Source organism: Plutella xylostella, chromosome 28 (genome assembly GCF_932276165.1).
Source record: "Plutella xylostella chromosome 28, ilPluXylo3.1, whole genome shotgun sequence".
NCBI classification, from domain to species: Eukaryota; Metazoa; Arthropoda; class Insecta; order Lepidoptera; family Plutellidae; genus Plutella; species Plutella xylostella.
In genome coordinates, this window is record NC_064008.1 from 7,900,988 (window position 1) to 7,918,804 (window position 17,817).

At 38.4% G+C, this 17,817-nt stretch overlaps 1 protein-coding gene across 1 annotated transcript in view; it reads right to left on the reverse strand.

Moving 5' to 3' along the window:
- Window positions 1-17,817, reverse strand: part of LOC105393740 — a 111,037-nt gene that overhangs the window by 23,112 nt on the left and 70,108 nt on the right. Inside the window, exon 2 of the mRNA XM_011565538.3 lies at window positions 10,300-10,388. Within this exon, the coding sequence (XP_011563840.3) occupies window positions 10,300-10,369 (70 nt within the window). The 5' untranslated portion in view covers window positions 10,370-10,388. The remainder of the gene's footprint in view (window positions 1-10,299; window positions 10,389-17,817) is intronic.

Here is a 17,817-nt window from a genome sequence, read left to right on the forward strand (position 1 = left end):
TTAGACAGCGATTGAGATCTAGCCAGGGTGTATCGGAGGTATAATAACAACTGACGCTTCATGGGTTCTTCGTCCACCTATATCGGTATCGTACGGTGGCCTGCGCCTAAAAGTATACAGGCGGAGTTTTTAAAATAGCGACCTCAAGCTCACATGCTGCTCAAGCACATCCACATAAACACCACTGCTACACACATCACACACAACACGTCCCCGGATTTATAACAGATGTAGCTGGTCCCTTCATCATCGGGGTCGCTATTTTAAAAACTCCGCCTGTATACTTTTAGGCGCAAGCCACCGTACATATCGCACCAAACAGATTGTCATAAATGTATGGAGAAACGGCGTCGGAATGCCGATGAAGTGGACGCACTTGTGTAATTTCTACACAGATAATACTGAATGCAGCGGTGGTAGCTCAGTCGGTCCGGAGCGGTGGTAGCTCAGTCGGGTAAGCGCCCGCTTCCCACGCCAGAGATGCGGGTTCGAATCCCGGCGCTGACATGTACCAATGAGTTCTTTTAACTTAAGTACAGTGTATACCATCGCTCTTACGGTGAAGGAAAACATCGTGAGGAAACCTGCATATCTAGATCTAGCAAATCTAGATATGTGAACTGAACCCACCAACCCGCAGTGGACCAGCGTGGTGGGAAAATGGTCCAAGCTTAGGAAGGCAGTTTAGACCTTGGGGATATGCGCAACGGTTCCATTCGAGAGAGCCAGGTGCAGGTACTTACACCCCCACAGAGAATAGAATAGAATAGAATAGAATACTGAATGCGATACGTCTGTTGTGTACGATGCCGAAAAGTGGAAGCTTACCTTAACTGTGGAAAATTGACTGATGGCTGCGTAATGACACTATCACTCATGAACCGACCACAAACCCAAACCATTAGTGCAACAGACAAATCTAGGAATTCCATCGCAATACCATTCTAATACAGAATGGAATTTTAGCTGTGAACTAAAACGCCCTTGCCGTCACACCGGCTGGTGGATCAAATTCTACTGTTTTTTTTTTCATATCAGCGACATATCATCATCATCAGCCTATAGTAGTCAACTGCTGAACGTAGGCCTCTCCGTAAGCACGTCACTATTATCCTAACTAATATTATAAATGCGAAAGTAACTGTGTCTGTCTGTCTGTTACGCTTTCACGCCAAAACTACTGAACGGATTTGAATGAAATTTGGTATACATACGGTCTAGACCCTGGGAATTCCCACGGGAAAACTTTTTAAGGCGAAGCGAAGCGCGCGGGAACAGGTATGTGATATAAATCCTTCCACATTTAATCTCATATTTGACAGTTCAGAACTACGAAAATATTTTGTTTTGCAAATATTAAAATTTAAACGTTCAGATTGACACCCTGAGTCGGGCCCTTTCGGCTGATTACAAATGCCACTTTTAGAACAACCTGTATAGAGCTATTCAGTTTCGTTATCGTTTCATCCACTTTCAATGTTACCACATAATCCGAGCCGCAAAATTCACAACACTTGACACCGCCACTACACGAATGCTACGGTTAATCGGCAGAACTCGTTAATTCGCGAAATGCCTGCCGTTTTGCATTATGCCTAGGTTGCGCGGTTAATAACCGTACTCGCGTAACCGTCCATTTGGGCTCATTAGCCGTAACGCACGTATAATGGCGAAAATTGGTATCGTCTAACATTTTGATTGCAACTTTTGCAACGTCACTTCTACTAAAGGTTTTTTTTCTATGTATTTCTATGTTTTATTGAGCGAGATATGGCTAGCTGCTAAATTGATCCCATAGAAATACAATCGATGAAAAAGTTCCAGTAACAATAGCCCTTAGTTTCTCCTATACGAAAAATATTAGGTTAATGACGCCCTCTACAATTTTGAAGCACATTCAACACTTGAAAAATGTAATTTGTGTAAAAATTCAGTAAATAGTTTGGCCTCAAGAAATCCTGCATTCGTAATTTACCACAACCGGCAACCCCATGGTCACCCACTTGTAACCTCAACATGCGTATCACAATATTCACAATAGTACCTAAGTATTACCAACGAAAAAACGAAAAACGTACCTAAATAGGTATTTTGATCAAATTCGTTTTTATTTTTATATTATGCTTATTTCCACTTGTCCGTAATGCACTGCAACCTCAGGCCGATAGCCGCCAATTATCACCCTAACATTTGGTACGTACTTGAGGTCGATAATATTGGGAAAAGTTTTGAATTTGGCTGCTGATAATTGCTAAATTTGCGGTGTATTCCATTACGTGGTTTTTTGGTGTATCATTTTACAAAGGGTTTTTAATCAAATGAAAACATAAATTATTCGAGTTCGGGAAACTCTTTTATTAAATAATTAGGTATTAAATAATAGGTAAATATAATATTATTATTTATGTTAATTATTCGAGGGTTTTAAGAATCTCTTGCAGTTTGTATATTGGAGCAAAACGTTATTATAATGGTATGTATGTAATTTGTTATGAGATTTGGATGTGGCCAAAAGGTTCAAGACTATTTCTTTTTATTAAATTTAATATAATATATTTTTTTCAGTTAATCATTTTAATAAAATTTTTTGACGAAATATATATTGCCTCTTTAGAGAAAAAATAATAAGAACGTACCTTTTTACTACCACGAGTTGATTTTTCCAATTTCTAATTACTTAAACACTATAGTAACCGCCTGAAAAACAGGAGATCTCGTCCTAACTACTGTGGGGTTACCATCACCGAACAGTAGCAATTAACAATCCATAAGCAGCGTTTTCCCCGCCTTAAGAAAGAAAGAGTCGCTCGTCTGTCAAATCTGTCATAGCTTGATCTGACAATTTTTGTCAGGCGATTGACGACGCTGCTCAACGATTATTTTTGCTACGTGTCGGTGGTGGTACGGTAGCCGAGCCAGTCGAGCGAAACAGAGCATTATGAAGATTTGCCAAAATTGAGATTTTATTCGCGGGCCTATATCCTTGTTTTTTTCCGTATAATAAGACAGGGCCCCTAATTGGATTTCTCTGTATTCACTTATCGCTGCCTGATGTTTACGTGTTAGGGACGATCTCATGCCTATTTATTTTGTTTTTGGTCAGAGGCCTTCGGGCGGCTTGAAAACATCTGACAGTCGGGTTGCCCACTTACCCGACAACTTCAGTGCATTGTGCTCATTCAAAAACGGCGATACGGCACGCAACCTATGACGTGAGTACAAATGTACAGCGAAAAGCGGGTGACTCACTTGCGAGTCACCTCTGACTACCCCTTCGGGGATTACAGTCGTGAGCATATATATACATGTGTGTATGCATGTATGTATGTTATTTTGTTTTTCCCGTTTCTTCCTATATTTTTAACCGGCCGCCGCCGCCGGTGCAATTTTTCAAGTGCCTATCGATGCGTAAAAAAACTTGTAACAAAAAATATGAGTTCCATATCGATAGCTGGAATGGAAACTGATAATTTTGATAAGTCATTGTGTTGTGTGACCGTGTGTGTGTAATTGTGTGTCTATTTGTAAAATTGGAGTAGCCAATTGAAGAGATACATGTATTATTTATGTTGATTATTTTTTTATCTCGCACTCATTGCCACCGAAAATAGGGACTGAAAGGTTTTATTTCAATAGCTAATAATAAGTATATCTCTTTTATACCGCCCCTACAAAGGTTGGCTGGAAGAAATTGATTTCCGGCAATAAGCCCATCCTTGTGTACTTTTAGTATAATTATATGTTTCTGTATTTATAAAGATAATGTGTTTTGTGTACAATAAAATGTTCATGAAAAAATACAAATATTCATTTTCCAAAGAAACTATGTTGGTCACGTCACTTTTTACTACGGAGAATGACTTTTTTTTCAAGAATTTTGAAATTCTGATTTCATTTTCGGGCTTAGATATACCATGCTGCACATGTAGCTTTCGGCTTACTATACCCTTTTTGCAACACCCTGTATAATAATTATCATACAGTATACGAACAAATAAAGTAGTTACCACGAAAACCTTTGTCATGTGAACGATGGCAGGAGCCGTGAACAGTAATTGTGTAACAGTAGTTATTATGAATTGCTGGTATAAAAGGGTGAATGCACAATCGTTTTCTGACAATAATTATTTTTTTTGGTGCATGAGAGGAGCATCTTGAGTGACCTATCAACAGTGACACCCTGAAGGCGTAGCACGGGGCGCAAGACGTGACAAAAGTTTACCGTCGCAATTTCTCTTGAAGCCGCGGCGCGATGTGAGTGAGCGCCACGGAACTTTTGTCACGTCTTAGCGTTCGAGTCTTGTGCACCGTGCTAGGCCTTCTGATTACATCCGGCTACTGTCAATTTATCTGACTGGCTGATCACTTTTCACCACTTATTCTTGCTCTGGTGTTTGTTACCGAGAAGACGAATACGAAAAATCTATAAAATACTCCTCATCAGCCAATAATCATCCACTGCTGGACATAGGCCTCTCCCAAGGAGCACCACAACACTCGGTCCTCGGCCTTCCTCATCCAACCAATACCCGCCACCCGCCTAAGGTCGTCAGTCCAGCGGGCAGGAGGGCGTCCCACGCTGCGTTTGCCTGTTCGTGGTCTCCACTCGAGAACTCGTCTACCCCAACGGTTATCGGTTCTTCAGCAGATATGACCAGCCCACTGCCACTTCAGCTTCATAAAATACTCGTACAATGAATTAATATAATACTTATCATTAGTATTTTTGTACACGAAATGAAGTTTTTTTTTCATTATTTCATTTTTCAGTCATGTACCGACACAATTTCAGGAATTTTAGTCACAAAACTCCTCTCTGCAAAGTGTAATTGTACAAATGTGAACATGCCCTTACATAAAACCTCAGTATAATAAATCACTTTTGTAAAGGTCCCTGTGTTATAAAAACTACATTTACTTATGTAGGGTGTGACCTAAGGGTTATGATATGACTGTAAGGCCCACTTGCGTGGATCACAGGGTTAAAAATATAAACTCAGAGGTAACTAAATCAGGGTTAACTTTGTAAAATTTTAACCCGGACTTTTGATTGCGCTAATGCAAAATAACCCTGAGTTAGCTAACCTGACGTTTCTTTTTGCACTCTGTGAATCTATGTCCCGTTCCAGGCTGAAAGGGACCAAGTTTCTATTGCCGTAAAAAAACATTGTCTTCTATCTCGTTTTCACCTCACGTCTTTGGATAAAACTATCCCTCTCTATTTCCATTTTCGCAATCTGTCAGTAATTTGTATTTTGTTTACAAAGTGTCATATTTGTGATTTCCTTGTACATATACATTACGAAAATTATAAAAAATTTAAAAGAAACGGCGGTAGCTCAGTCGGGTAAGCGCTCGCTTCTCACACAAAAGATGCGCGTGTTTGGATCCTAGCGCAGACATACCAATGAGTTCTTTGGAATTTAAGTACAATGCGTGGCAACTTACTACCACACATTCTACTTACCACAAAACGTTCAAGAACCTTATCATAAGCAGCTCTCTTCAATCTAACCGTACCAGCAAGAAATACTCAACCAATAACAACAGCAAGTATTGATTTTATTGAACACATCGCGGTTGCAAGTTGTGCTTTAGATAACAGCAAAGATAGCCCTGTCAAGAGCTGTTTCTGGAAACAAAGAGGGAGTTCCGAAAATAACTGTTCAGCAAGCTCAAGCAAGCAGCAGCAGCGACCACCACCGTCACCGCGGCAGCTCGGAGAGGAGAGCCTCCGTCAGCGCAGAAAAGGAACGAGTCCCCGTGCATTCCCAACGCCACGAGTATTTAAGTTAGCACCGCGCTTATAAGTAGGCTTATTTTCTGTAAATAAATTATTATTATTCAGTCCACTCTGAGTATTATTTTCTACCTACTCTACACAATATCTCCAAAAATGTATACCATAGCTCTTACGGTGAAAAAAACATCGTGATCTAAATGTGTACCCTAAAGTGCATTGCACTCTTTCAAAAGCGGCGATACGGCTCGCGACCTATCACGTGAGTACAAAAATGTACAGCGAAAAGTGGGTGAATCACCTCTGAGTAACTACATTACAGTCATAGTCGTGAGCATATATGTATGTAACCACACCATCGTGCTCTTAATTTCACAAGTGGGACCATTTGCTACTTTGCTAGATAGGGGAAAAATATAAGAATGATGAGCTAATCATCATAATCAAACATTTCCAACGAATACAAGAATATTGATAAAAACCTTTTCTTTTGACGTAAGCCGGGTTAGCGTCTTAACCCTCCAATATTGGGGGGTTAAATATTTAAGAGTTTATCCCAAGGTTAGCGCTCATATTTCAGCGATGCAAGACAAATTAATAATCTAACCCTTCTTATGTCAAATATCTCCGAGTTAATTCGCTAACCCAGGTCTGCGCAAGTGGGGCTAAATATTTTAGCTGGCTCGCCTTGTTTTGTTTTAGTTACTTCTTAGGTTGTTATGTAGGTTATGCTAGTTATGAAGTGTAGTACACTCGCGACAGTTTGACGGTAAACAAAATCACCATCTTATGTAATACTTAATAGGTAATAATGTAGTAATTAAAAGGAACACTTGCATTTTTAGAGTAGCTCCTATAATTATTTGTTAGCCGGGCACATTGACCCGTAGAATCCATTGCACACTGATAAAACTGTACCTTCTTTAAGTACTTATAAACACACGCACGTCCAAATCAATTTTCATTCCACCGAAATTCCCCGAATCAAATCATGACGTTTCGCCTTTTCCTTGCACCATTACTCGTTATTTCCTTCCCTCCGCCACTTCAACAACAAAACACCACTTTTGTACACCAGGAATCTCATTACATTTTGTCCTACATACGAAATCCACATACAAATAAAAATAAATGTCTACATACTTAGATTAACGATGTACGAATAAGATGGTGACGTACAAAAATGAAGCTAAAAGCTGTCCGCATTTTTTTACCGTTTTAAGTTCAACCAATGATAAGCATTGTACCAATGAATAAAGACACAAATCTTCTAACCAAACTACCTATTTCAAAATAAGAGCTCAGTGGTACAATTAGTGCGGTGTGATTGAAATTTGTAGAGACGTTTCTTTCTAACTAACACTCCGTCGTCGTATATTGTTAATCTAAGCCTACACCTACCTACTATCCAATCTTGGACGAAATGGACCGTTTTGCATTGGGACCTTCGGTTCTGTCCCCGAAGTGGCGTTTTCTATTCTTTTAATCTCGTCTTAGTGGCATGATCCGCATGATGGATGGATGGGGAAACGTAATGTTTTGTGAAATGTCGTCTTTGGTGGATTCTTAAAAGATTAGCTTGATGCAGACACGAATGGTTTTTGTTTCCTGTAATGTTTTTGTATTTATATTATTATTATCTTTTTTAGTATATTTAAAAAAAAGTTGCTGGTATCGACAAAATTATGGAAGTTCTGTAGATTACAGGCAAACGTAAAATATGGTATAAGAACGTATATAGTTATTGTAACAGTAGTTCCAATTTTGGCATAAGTAGGACTTGGAATTTTAGGTAATTGATAATTTTTGTGTTTCTTCTGTCTTTTATCTCAAATTTTCTTTAGGCTTATAATTTGCGGCGGAGCAAATCTGTAAAGACAACATTTATAAATACTTCTTCAGTAATGTTTATTCAATTTGAGCCCAATAGCTCGGTTAGACCAGGACAAATGTTTTTGACCTACACCAGTCAGTCTTATTCAATTACGCCAAAGTAAAAAAGACCTTTAGCCTTTGTTTTAAAGAAGGTTCTTGAGGAAACGAATAAATGTTTTCTTATTACCGCCGTTAGGAGACGAAAACAGTGGTTAATAATGTTAATATTATATTCCTCGCAGTGGATTTTAACTCTCACCTAAAGGTGTTATTTATATATGTTTTATGTATATTTTTGTTAAACTTTACGTGAAAACGGAACTTCAAAAAGGCTGGACATTATATTATTATGTAGGTACTTAAATGCACCATAACATGCCAACGCGTAGGTAAAAGCTGTAAAAATATACGGCCATATTTGATTGAAAGGTTCTGACCAATATCTGCTGAGCAAGGTTCGTATAACTAGTGGTGCTGCTCGATATATTTCACTAGCAAAGTTCTGTCGATAAGAACATTGTCTATCGATACTTAAAAGTATTCTGCCCTTTGTTGAAATTATCGTCCTACGTATAAACGCCCACTGTAACATAAAATTTAACGACTTTTGACGGTCATTTCATCATCATTTCTCCGAAATCGTTAATTTCTGGACAAAAGTCTTTGCCAAGAATCGTTAAAATACACTGTCCTCAGCCCTCTCATTCAACCACTACCACTGGCGACACTCGGCGGCAGGCCAAAGGGCATCCCGCGTTTTTCTTGCTGGTTTGTAGTCTCCACTCGAAAATGTATCTACCCCACCGCTCATCGGTTTTATAATAAAATGTGGGGACATCTCACACACGGCCAGCTAGGCAGAGCCTGTAATATAGGTATAAGAGGCTAAATGCGGAAAATCAGCTGATATCTCTAAATAGATACATAGATAGATATACCCGAGTACAAATATTTGTCTTATATCAAATAACTGCCCTGGCCTGATTCAATCCTCAGATCTTTGGAATTCGGTATAGCAGCCAGGGTTTCTAACCACTACACTATTTGGTCGTCAAATATGTGGCGTAACCGTAATCTATCGACTATAATCTATCGACAGTCGGTCATCACTACTGAGCGTACCTCCGACCGCAGCGACCACTAACACGGAGCCCATTAAGATTTATCCCCAACCACTTCTGCTCGCCTGGTACTCCGGACCCATTGACCATCTTATTGGATATTTATCGTTTGATCTGATATCGTATATTGACAACACTATACGTGAAGGTAAATTAATATAGGTATAGGTGCAAGGTAAAGACATGATTATTCATTATTATTTGTTTTTCATACCACATGTAGGCATTATCCAGGCATTGTGAAACAGGACCTAATTATGGATGTCACACCAAGTTTATTAATTGTCTCTAACACCATATTTTTTTTGCCGACAAGAGCGTTGTAAAAGTTTTATTTCAACAATTTTACCTCTAGTTGGCCGTTGAAAGTACCAACCGTTTATAACTTGGTTTGTTCATAATTTTGTTGGCTGACTGCGAAAACTAACTGAATTTACTCCACGTAGTAGGTACGACCACAGCGTAATTTTGTAGTGCAAATTTTAATTTCGTTAGCGCTAAAATTATTTAACGGAATCTTGTTAGATTTTTTCTGATTCTGTTTTTATATCATTACCTTAGGGTGTCTTGCAGCTCTTGCAGAAACCCTAATTTTATTACAGTAATTTTCTTAGTAAGGCCCAAGAGAAAAGGAAGTCTTGGCCAGAGCACAACTTGCTGGCCACCGACAGAGAAGGATGGAAGCGCCTGCTGTCAGTCCCAGACTCCTCGAAGGCAAAGCGGGAATGAAGAAGAATAATTTTCTTATACTGTCTGTCAAAAGAGTCAAAACATAACGATTTATGAGCTTACATGAGCTTATGAGCTTACATTTATTATCAAAGAATCAAATCAACGATGCTCTATTGTAAAGTCGATGTGGTTGCAAAAATGGTAAACTTGTGCTGAGAGAGTTGTCGGGTAAGTGGGCGACCCGACTGTCAGATGTTTTCAAGCTGCCCGAAGGCCTCTGACTAGGCTCTTTTTAATACTAGCTTTTTGAGCATCATGCATAAAGTTATCTCACTGTACACAGGGTGGTCCATTCACCCTCCCCCGCTCCGATGCCGTCATCACCCTGGGCACAAGCAATGCGATAATGAAAGAGTGAGATGGATCATTGTTAGGACCAATGGCAACGCAGTAATAAATTACGTGTATTATGTGGACCGTTGAGTACTACAAATTGTATTTTGAACATCCTGTATAAAGTGCTCTGCTCACCCTCCCCCGCGCCGATGACGGTGTGCATGAACAGCGTGATCATGTAGTTAATTTAAGAAAATACTTACTGTCCACGTTAAATACCTACTACATTTTTTTTTCTTTTCACGAATTCCCCTTTCGAATGCTGGCTTACTAAATTAATTTTATAACACCCTGTATAATTAATATATTTACACACTGCGCTGCCCCTCACTACAGTATTTAAGGACCTTTGTAGTTAATTTAGGGTCTAGACAGACGGACCGCATATCAACGTTAAATACCTAAACTTTTGTTCTCTTTTCATAATTTTTTTTTAACAACCTGTATTAATATATTTCAGTATATATCTCAGTGTATACAGGGTGGTCCACTCACCCTCGCCGGCTCCGATGACGGTGTGCACGAGCAGCGCGATCATGTACAGGCTCCGCTGCCCCTCCGACATCGCGCCGCCCGCTAAGGAACTGCGGACAATAGAGGAAAACATGTAAGTACACTTGCGGACAACAGAGGATAACGTGTTAGTTCACTTGCGGACAACATAGGAAAATAATTATGTAAGTTCACTTGCGGACAACAGAGGAAAACATGTAGGTTCACTTGCGGACAACATAGGAAAACGTGTTAGTTCACTTGCGGACAACAGATTAAAACGTGTAAGTTCACTTGCGGACAACAAAGGAAACGTGTTAGTTCACTTGCGGACAACAGAGGAAAACATTTAAGTTCACTTGCGGACAACAGATTAAAACGTGTCCGTTCACTTGCGGACAATACATTAAAACGTGTCAGTTCACTTGCGGACAACAGATTGAAATCACTTAATACATCGTGTTATTATTACAGAGGATCAGCAATACTAAACAATGGTAGCTAAGAATAGCTGATGTAGAATCAGAAGATGGCAGAAATTCTAATTTTAGAGCTGTCAAAACCTTAATTTCTTTAATTACAATTCGTATTATTTAGCGACTTTGTTGGTTTGTCGTCGACACGAAAATAAGAAGATTACAATTCGACTCTAAGGAGTCTAAGGGCGTCTTGCACAACAAACTCAAACTCAAACTCAAAATTTTTTATTCATCGTACAAATATAAAATTTTCTGATGAACGTCAATTTTTACAAATTACTCTCCTACAACAAAGTTAATAAAAATTAAATAGTTTGTCTCTTGCTCTGACAGTATAATGTAGGACATAGATTTAATTTTGATTAACTTTGTTGTGCAAGTCACCCTAAGAGTGTTCCCGTAAATGCAATTCTTTCACCGCTTTTTAACCGGAGTTAACGAGTAAAAGGCCGTTTTATTTTATTACAACGCAAAAAAACTTTTAATGATACATGTACTGAGTAGGGAAACTCTGGAACCTCTGTAGGATCAATTATTACATCGAGTGCTCGTTTTGATGGAAATCCCCTCGAATGAATTCATTCTGAACACAAAAAATGTTATTCAGGCTAATTCTGAGATTTTTAAACGATAGTAATTTCACGGAACCTTTAACTATCAAAATATTTTAAACATAGAATAATAACTTTTCATTGGATAAAGACAGAAATGGAATAATACCGTACCACCACCGCGCGTTAGCAATCGATAGTCCTTAATTTGGCGCTGGAATAATAGCATATAATACACTCACGGGCAATAAAAAGGTTCCACTGAGAAAAGCACCAAATTACTCCTAAACGGAAAAGGCTAGCTCAAATGCTGCTTCTGCAACATTGAAGTATATTGAAATGAGCATCAGGATATAACCAAGTAAAGACAATATTATTTTGTGCAAATTTTAAATTAAAAGTTTGAACGAACTTGGGTCGTTTGGTGTCGGCATTTTGTGAGTGGAACTTATTCATTGCCCGTGAGTGGATATTTAATTGACATCAAAGCACAGTATTACAGATAAAACAAACAACAACACCCTGTAAAGCCCTGTATATAGCAGTTTCTGAAACGCTAAGTTTACGAATACGCCAATAAAACGTTAAAGTGATTGGATTGGCAAGACCGGCCCTCGTCAATTTAAAGGGGTTGAGCTTATGTAGGTAGGAACAAGAGAACCTTTGACTTACCATCATCATCATCATCATCATCAGCCAATAGTCATCCACTGCTGGACATAGGCCTCTCCCAAGGAGCGCCACAACACTCGGTCCTCGGCCTTCCTTGACTTACCATAAGCAGGCTAAATTATATTACCTATAATTATTACACTAGTGTTTGTCATCGACCGATTCTCTAAGATGAACATAAAAATCCGCCTGAAAATTGATCATTGTGCACAAATGGTCACATATTCATCTGAAAATTTTCGATCACTCAAACCAAAAGGAAAATATTTGAAGATGGAAAATGGAAAGTCCACCATTCAGCTAATAAATAGCATAAATATTTCAGATCCCGTCAATTCCATCTCATCATTGGTAGGTAATTTATTTCAGGTTCGACGGAATACCGGTAAAGACTAACTTGAAAGTGGGTCAGATACTACCTACCTGCCTCCACTGATCAAAGTTACGCCAATAGGAGGTATTCAAAGTAGATACCTACCATACTACGACTCTAGCTCATTGGATTAAAAGTGCCGATTGAATGACAGAAGCTGGAACTTCCTTTTTAGTATAGCTAGAGTAAGCCTCCTAGTAATTTGAATCGTCGCGAATAGCGATGTCTAAGTCCGTTATAATGGTATTGCAAAAGTGTTTGATGTCTGTATTCACGAAATTCCATTATGACTGAACGGTGTTGAAGCGCTGAAAGTCCCTGGTTCGATCATTACCCCACAATTTCTTCCAGACAACCTTTGAGTGGATTACATACTTATGGAATATGTGAGAGCTATGTACGATGGCCTGCGCCTAAAAGTATACAGGCGGAGTTTTTAAAATAGCGATCCCTGATGATGAAGGGACCAGCTACATCTGTTATAAATCCGGGGACATGTTGTGTGTGATATGTGCAGCAGTGGTGTTTATGTGGATGTGCTTGAGCAGCATGTGAGCTTGACATCGCTATTTTAAAAACTCCGCCTGTATACTTTTAAGCGCAGGCCACCGTACACGAAATAATGCGAGAGAAATTGACTATTTTAATTTAAAAATAAAATTAAAAACTTGTAGAATATTCATGACGCTATTATTATCCACTAACGTTTGTCTCCTACCTATAACAACTCACCCTGTACACTACCTCGATACATTGAAAAACGTCCATTACGTAAAATCACTCACTCATTCATTCATTCATTCATTCACTCCTTTGTTTGCCTGTACTATGGTGAGAAGATTGCATTGTACTTTTTTAACAATCGGTTCAGTGCCTGCCTAATAGTGATTTATGGCTTTGTTGGAGTCATACGGATAATAAAAACCGACACTAAGTTTTTTATATTTTGTATTATGGGATGACGTCGGAACTTGATTTCGCTTCTTTTTAAAAAACTTTCGCATTGTGTTTTCAGGGTGAATAGTAGTTTTTTTCCTATTATGTGACCTCCACTACACTACATGCCTATGTATACATACTAAATTTCAATAGAATCGATGGGCCATTTTTGTGTACGCCTTTTTATATGTACCTATACGTATCGCGATGACTTGACCCCTATTATAGTCTTTAGTCTACAAGGTTGACTCGTTTATAATATTTACAACTGAAATTAACTACCTCTGTGGTCTGATAATAGAAGCTTTGCTTCAATTCCAAGAGGTCCCGGGCTCGATCCCTAAATGACACCGTCAATAGGAAAATAGCACAACTGAACTAAACACACAACAAGTTAGAACAACTATTTTTTCAATTGCAAAACACAAATAAATGAACGAATGATTTAAAATTGGACTCGAAAAGATAGGAACGGTACAGTTGCGAAATGAATGGGTTAAAATGTACATTGGAAAATCGGATCGTGTTGTCTGGTCTGTGATAAGTCTAATTAAAAAGTTTTCCGCCCTTTTTGACCCGTTAAATGAACGTTCTGTGTTTTATCAATACTTTTGGTCATTTACAATTTATTTTAAACGAGCTTTCCCAGTACAAATTAAAATAACACGCAATTTTCACAAGAACTGGTCAAAGTAATTTGTTGCAAACACTGCATGTATTAATATTAACCCTTTACCAGTAGTGGTCGTAATATGGCCATCATATTTTGAACTTTATGCCATTGAGGTATAAAACCTATGGAATAGATATTTTAATATTGGGATTCCAATGATATCCGACATTATGTACTTAGGTAGATATAATAAGATAGTAATTATTATTTTGCAGGAATAACCTACTAGTAAATAAAATCTAGTGTAAGTAATTTTTTTTTACGACTCGCTAGATTTTTTCTGTCAAACGGGCCTTTAATAAATAATAATAATAATAAATAATCTTTATTGAAAACAAGAAGAGTAAACATAAAATATGAAAACCCTGACTCCCAAACTAGGCAAACCTGTATCTTGAGAGTCAGTGCCTTCCCATTCAATGAACATTTTTATAAAAACAGAAGCAGTGCAAGGTTGAACATAGGTAAATGAACATAAAGATTGATCAAGATTTAATTTTGTAACTATATAGAAGAAAATATGAAGTTACAATCAAAAATTTACATCAGTTAGAAAAGGTATATAAAAAAAATGTGAATCGGTAAGTACAACTAAATCTGACATGCATGTTGTATGTGTATGAGTGCGAGTGTGTGCGTGTGTGTGTGTGTGTGTGTGTGTGTGTGTGTGTTTGTGCTCTTGCTTTTTAGGTTAGAGGCTTAGTGGGATGAATCCATTTATACAAAAAATTTAGCTGAAATAGTCCTGAAATGAAAAAGACAAACCATAATAATATTAAATAGACGACAAAACTGACAATTTAATATTATATTTATATTATTATATTTACACGTTTAAAACGAATATCTTGCTAAAGAGGCTACCATTTATCTTAAGTAATAAACAAGAATTACCCACAGGGTGTTCTCATAAAGCATCCAGCTTAAAGAACCACTCAGTCATTCTCACTCATCCCGTATATAAGAACCCACATTCGTTTGAAGGGTAAAGTTACGCAAAGTCATTTGTAACTTTTGGGGTTCAACAGAAGATACAGAGAATCGGAGTAGGAACTAATGGGGTTTAAATTTATGATTGGTAAAATTTTCGATGGTTATGCGTAGATTAGTATTCACAAATGGATTGAATTATTTTGAAATCCAATTTTAGGCATTTTGATTAAAGTTACTTTGTCGATACCATTTTTAACCCCTGAGGAAAAAGAGGTGTTAAGATAATCCGTATCTTCAATGTGCATGTATCTGTCTGTGGTAACGGAACTCCCAAACGGCGAAACTGATTGAGTGTTTTTAACCATATTTTATCAAAATCGGCTTAGCCGTTCAAAAGTTCTGCCACTTTATTAAGTATTGAATGTCGGGAGTTTGTAACTTTGGTTAGGTACAAAGCGTACATTACATCATCAACAGTAGATGTATTCTGAATAATTTGACACTTTTCTATAGGTTATTCGACTTGGTGGTTCACCGGAATTTGCAATATGTGCTTGCGTTTTATTAGTTCCCAACGTTACCGTCAGGAGCGCTTACCAAGATCTCGCCTATCGAATAACCTATCGACAATTATGTCAAACTATTCAGAATATGATCGATAGTGTAATCATCACGACCCATTACGTCCCCACTGCTGGGGCACGGGTCTCCTTCCAATGAAAGAAGGGTTTTAGGCCTAGTCCACCACGCTGGCCAAGCGCGGGTTGGTGGACCCCAACACAAGCAAGCCTGTGCTGAGAGAGTTGTCGGGTAAGTAGGCAACCCGACTGTCAGATGTTTTCAAGCCGCCCGAAGGCCTCTGACTATAGGCTTAACGACTGCTGCCGAAGCAGCAACCGGGACCCATGGTGCCGTCCGAAGCACGGATGCGTCCAGAAAAGAACCACTGGACATCGGTCACCCGTCGGTCAATAGTGTAAAATCAACATTATTTTAATACCAACTTGATAGTGTCAGTGTAAAAGAAACGTCCCGGCAAAATAACACCCCACTTTTACCACTCACCTCTTATTTTGAATTAGACGGGTTTGAAGATTTGTGACTTTATTCATCGGTCGCCATTAGGTTGAACTAAAAAGTTTGACAGCATAACTAAATGTTGACAGTTTTTTTGCGTTATTTTTGTGTGTGGCATCTTGTTCGTATATCGTAAATCTAAGGTTATAATTTTATTTAGAAAAATTCTGACCCCGAAGTGATGGTCAACATGATAATAATATTTTCTCTTTTATATAAATCCCGTGTCAAGGTAATGCGAAGTCCGAGACTTCCCTAACAATAACGGATACGTAGAAAGGTCGCCAAGACCTTTTCCATGTCGGATTATTATGCTCTTTTTTCTTCCATTTCCGGGTCTCTTTGAACCTACATTGACTATCACCTAGGTCACCAATAAAAATTAGAATTTATAACTTACACTACTTTCAATGAGTGTCTATTTCACGCTTTCAAAATAAAGTACCTGTTAAGGCTTCTTTAAATAATTAATTCGTACAAAACGTATTTTTATGTAATTATTACGACCCAGAAGCGTTTTAGGCCTAGTCCACCACGCTGGCCTAGTGCGGGTTGGTGGACCCCAATACAAGCAAGCTTGTGCTGAGAGAGTTGTCGGGTAAGTGTTGCATACCAGCGATGTAGCCTTTTTGTCCACAGCATACGCTGGTACCTTTTTGGCACCCTAGACATTGAATAGTTTTTTTCTTTCTGATTTTTCAATTTTTACGTCTTGTTGTTTAAATGTGTCAAGGAAACCCCTTTCTTATTTCTTTGTAAATAAATATACAATGTTATTTAAGCCCAAAAGTCCGGTGTTTCCAAATCAATTTTACGAAGACTAGTTGTACGAGACAAAACATGTCCACTAGACAATACACCTTTATCTTCCGCCTGTCATTTACAAAAACACATACGTTTTTCTTACCTCGATTACCTACATCTCGGGTAGGTATTTCCTTTGCTAGGGTTGCCTAGCTGTAACATTATCCGGTAAAAAAATATATGGTAACTTTTTTAAATTTACGCTGTTCTTGTGACGACTAACTGTATTTAGGCCTCTGATAAAGAGTATCACTAGATGTTTGTATTCTTTTATATGGACTTTTATTTTTTGGGGATAAAGATATTTTTATATTTTCTACCAACTGGACTTTAGGATCTGTGTCACTATGTCAGGATAATGTATTTAGTCCCACAGGTAGCCTTTATCCAGACATTATGAGTCAGGCCAGGCCTTATATATTTTTATTTCTCCTAAACTGCAAAAGAAAAACATATTTTTTTATTGGCAACCATAGCTCAGCCCAAGCAATTTACACCTCAGCAGGAAATACCGAGGGTACAGCCGAACCTTTTAGTAGGATTGACAACTTTATTTATATCATCTGACAAATTCTGGCCAGCCTTGTAACAAATTCTCTACCTTCTTCGTCTTATCGTGTCGACGACAAACCAACATAGTCGCTAAATAATACATGCCCAGAACTGGGCCACAGATACTGCACCGCTGGTAGCGGTCATGAGCTCTTCCCGCGTACCTTAATCCAAGTATACAACTACTTTACAAAAAAACAAATGAGGGCCATTATTTTATTTTGGGTACAATTGGGCATACGTTTACAGATATTTTTTTCAAAAATAAACTTATTATATTATAACCGTTTGGGGGGCTTGTCGCTCACGTCCGTAGGTACAAACCCTAGTTACCCTACACGTGCCCCCTGGGTGGTGCTAACGAGTGACAACGCCGAATGTCGGGCGGCGGTAAATCGACCCGACCTCCTCTCCTAGCAGAGGCGGCGATCTCCCGCCGTAAAAAAGGAGAATCACCAACACGCCTGC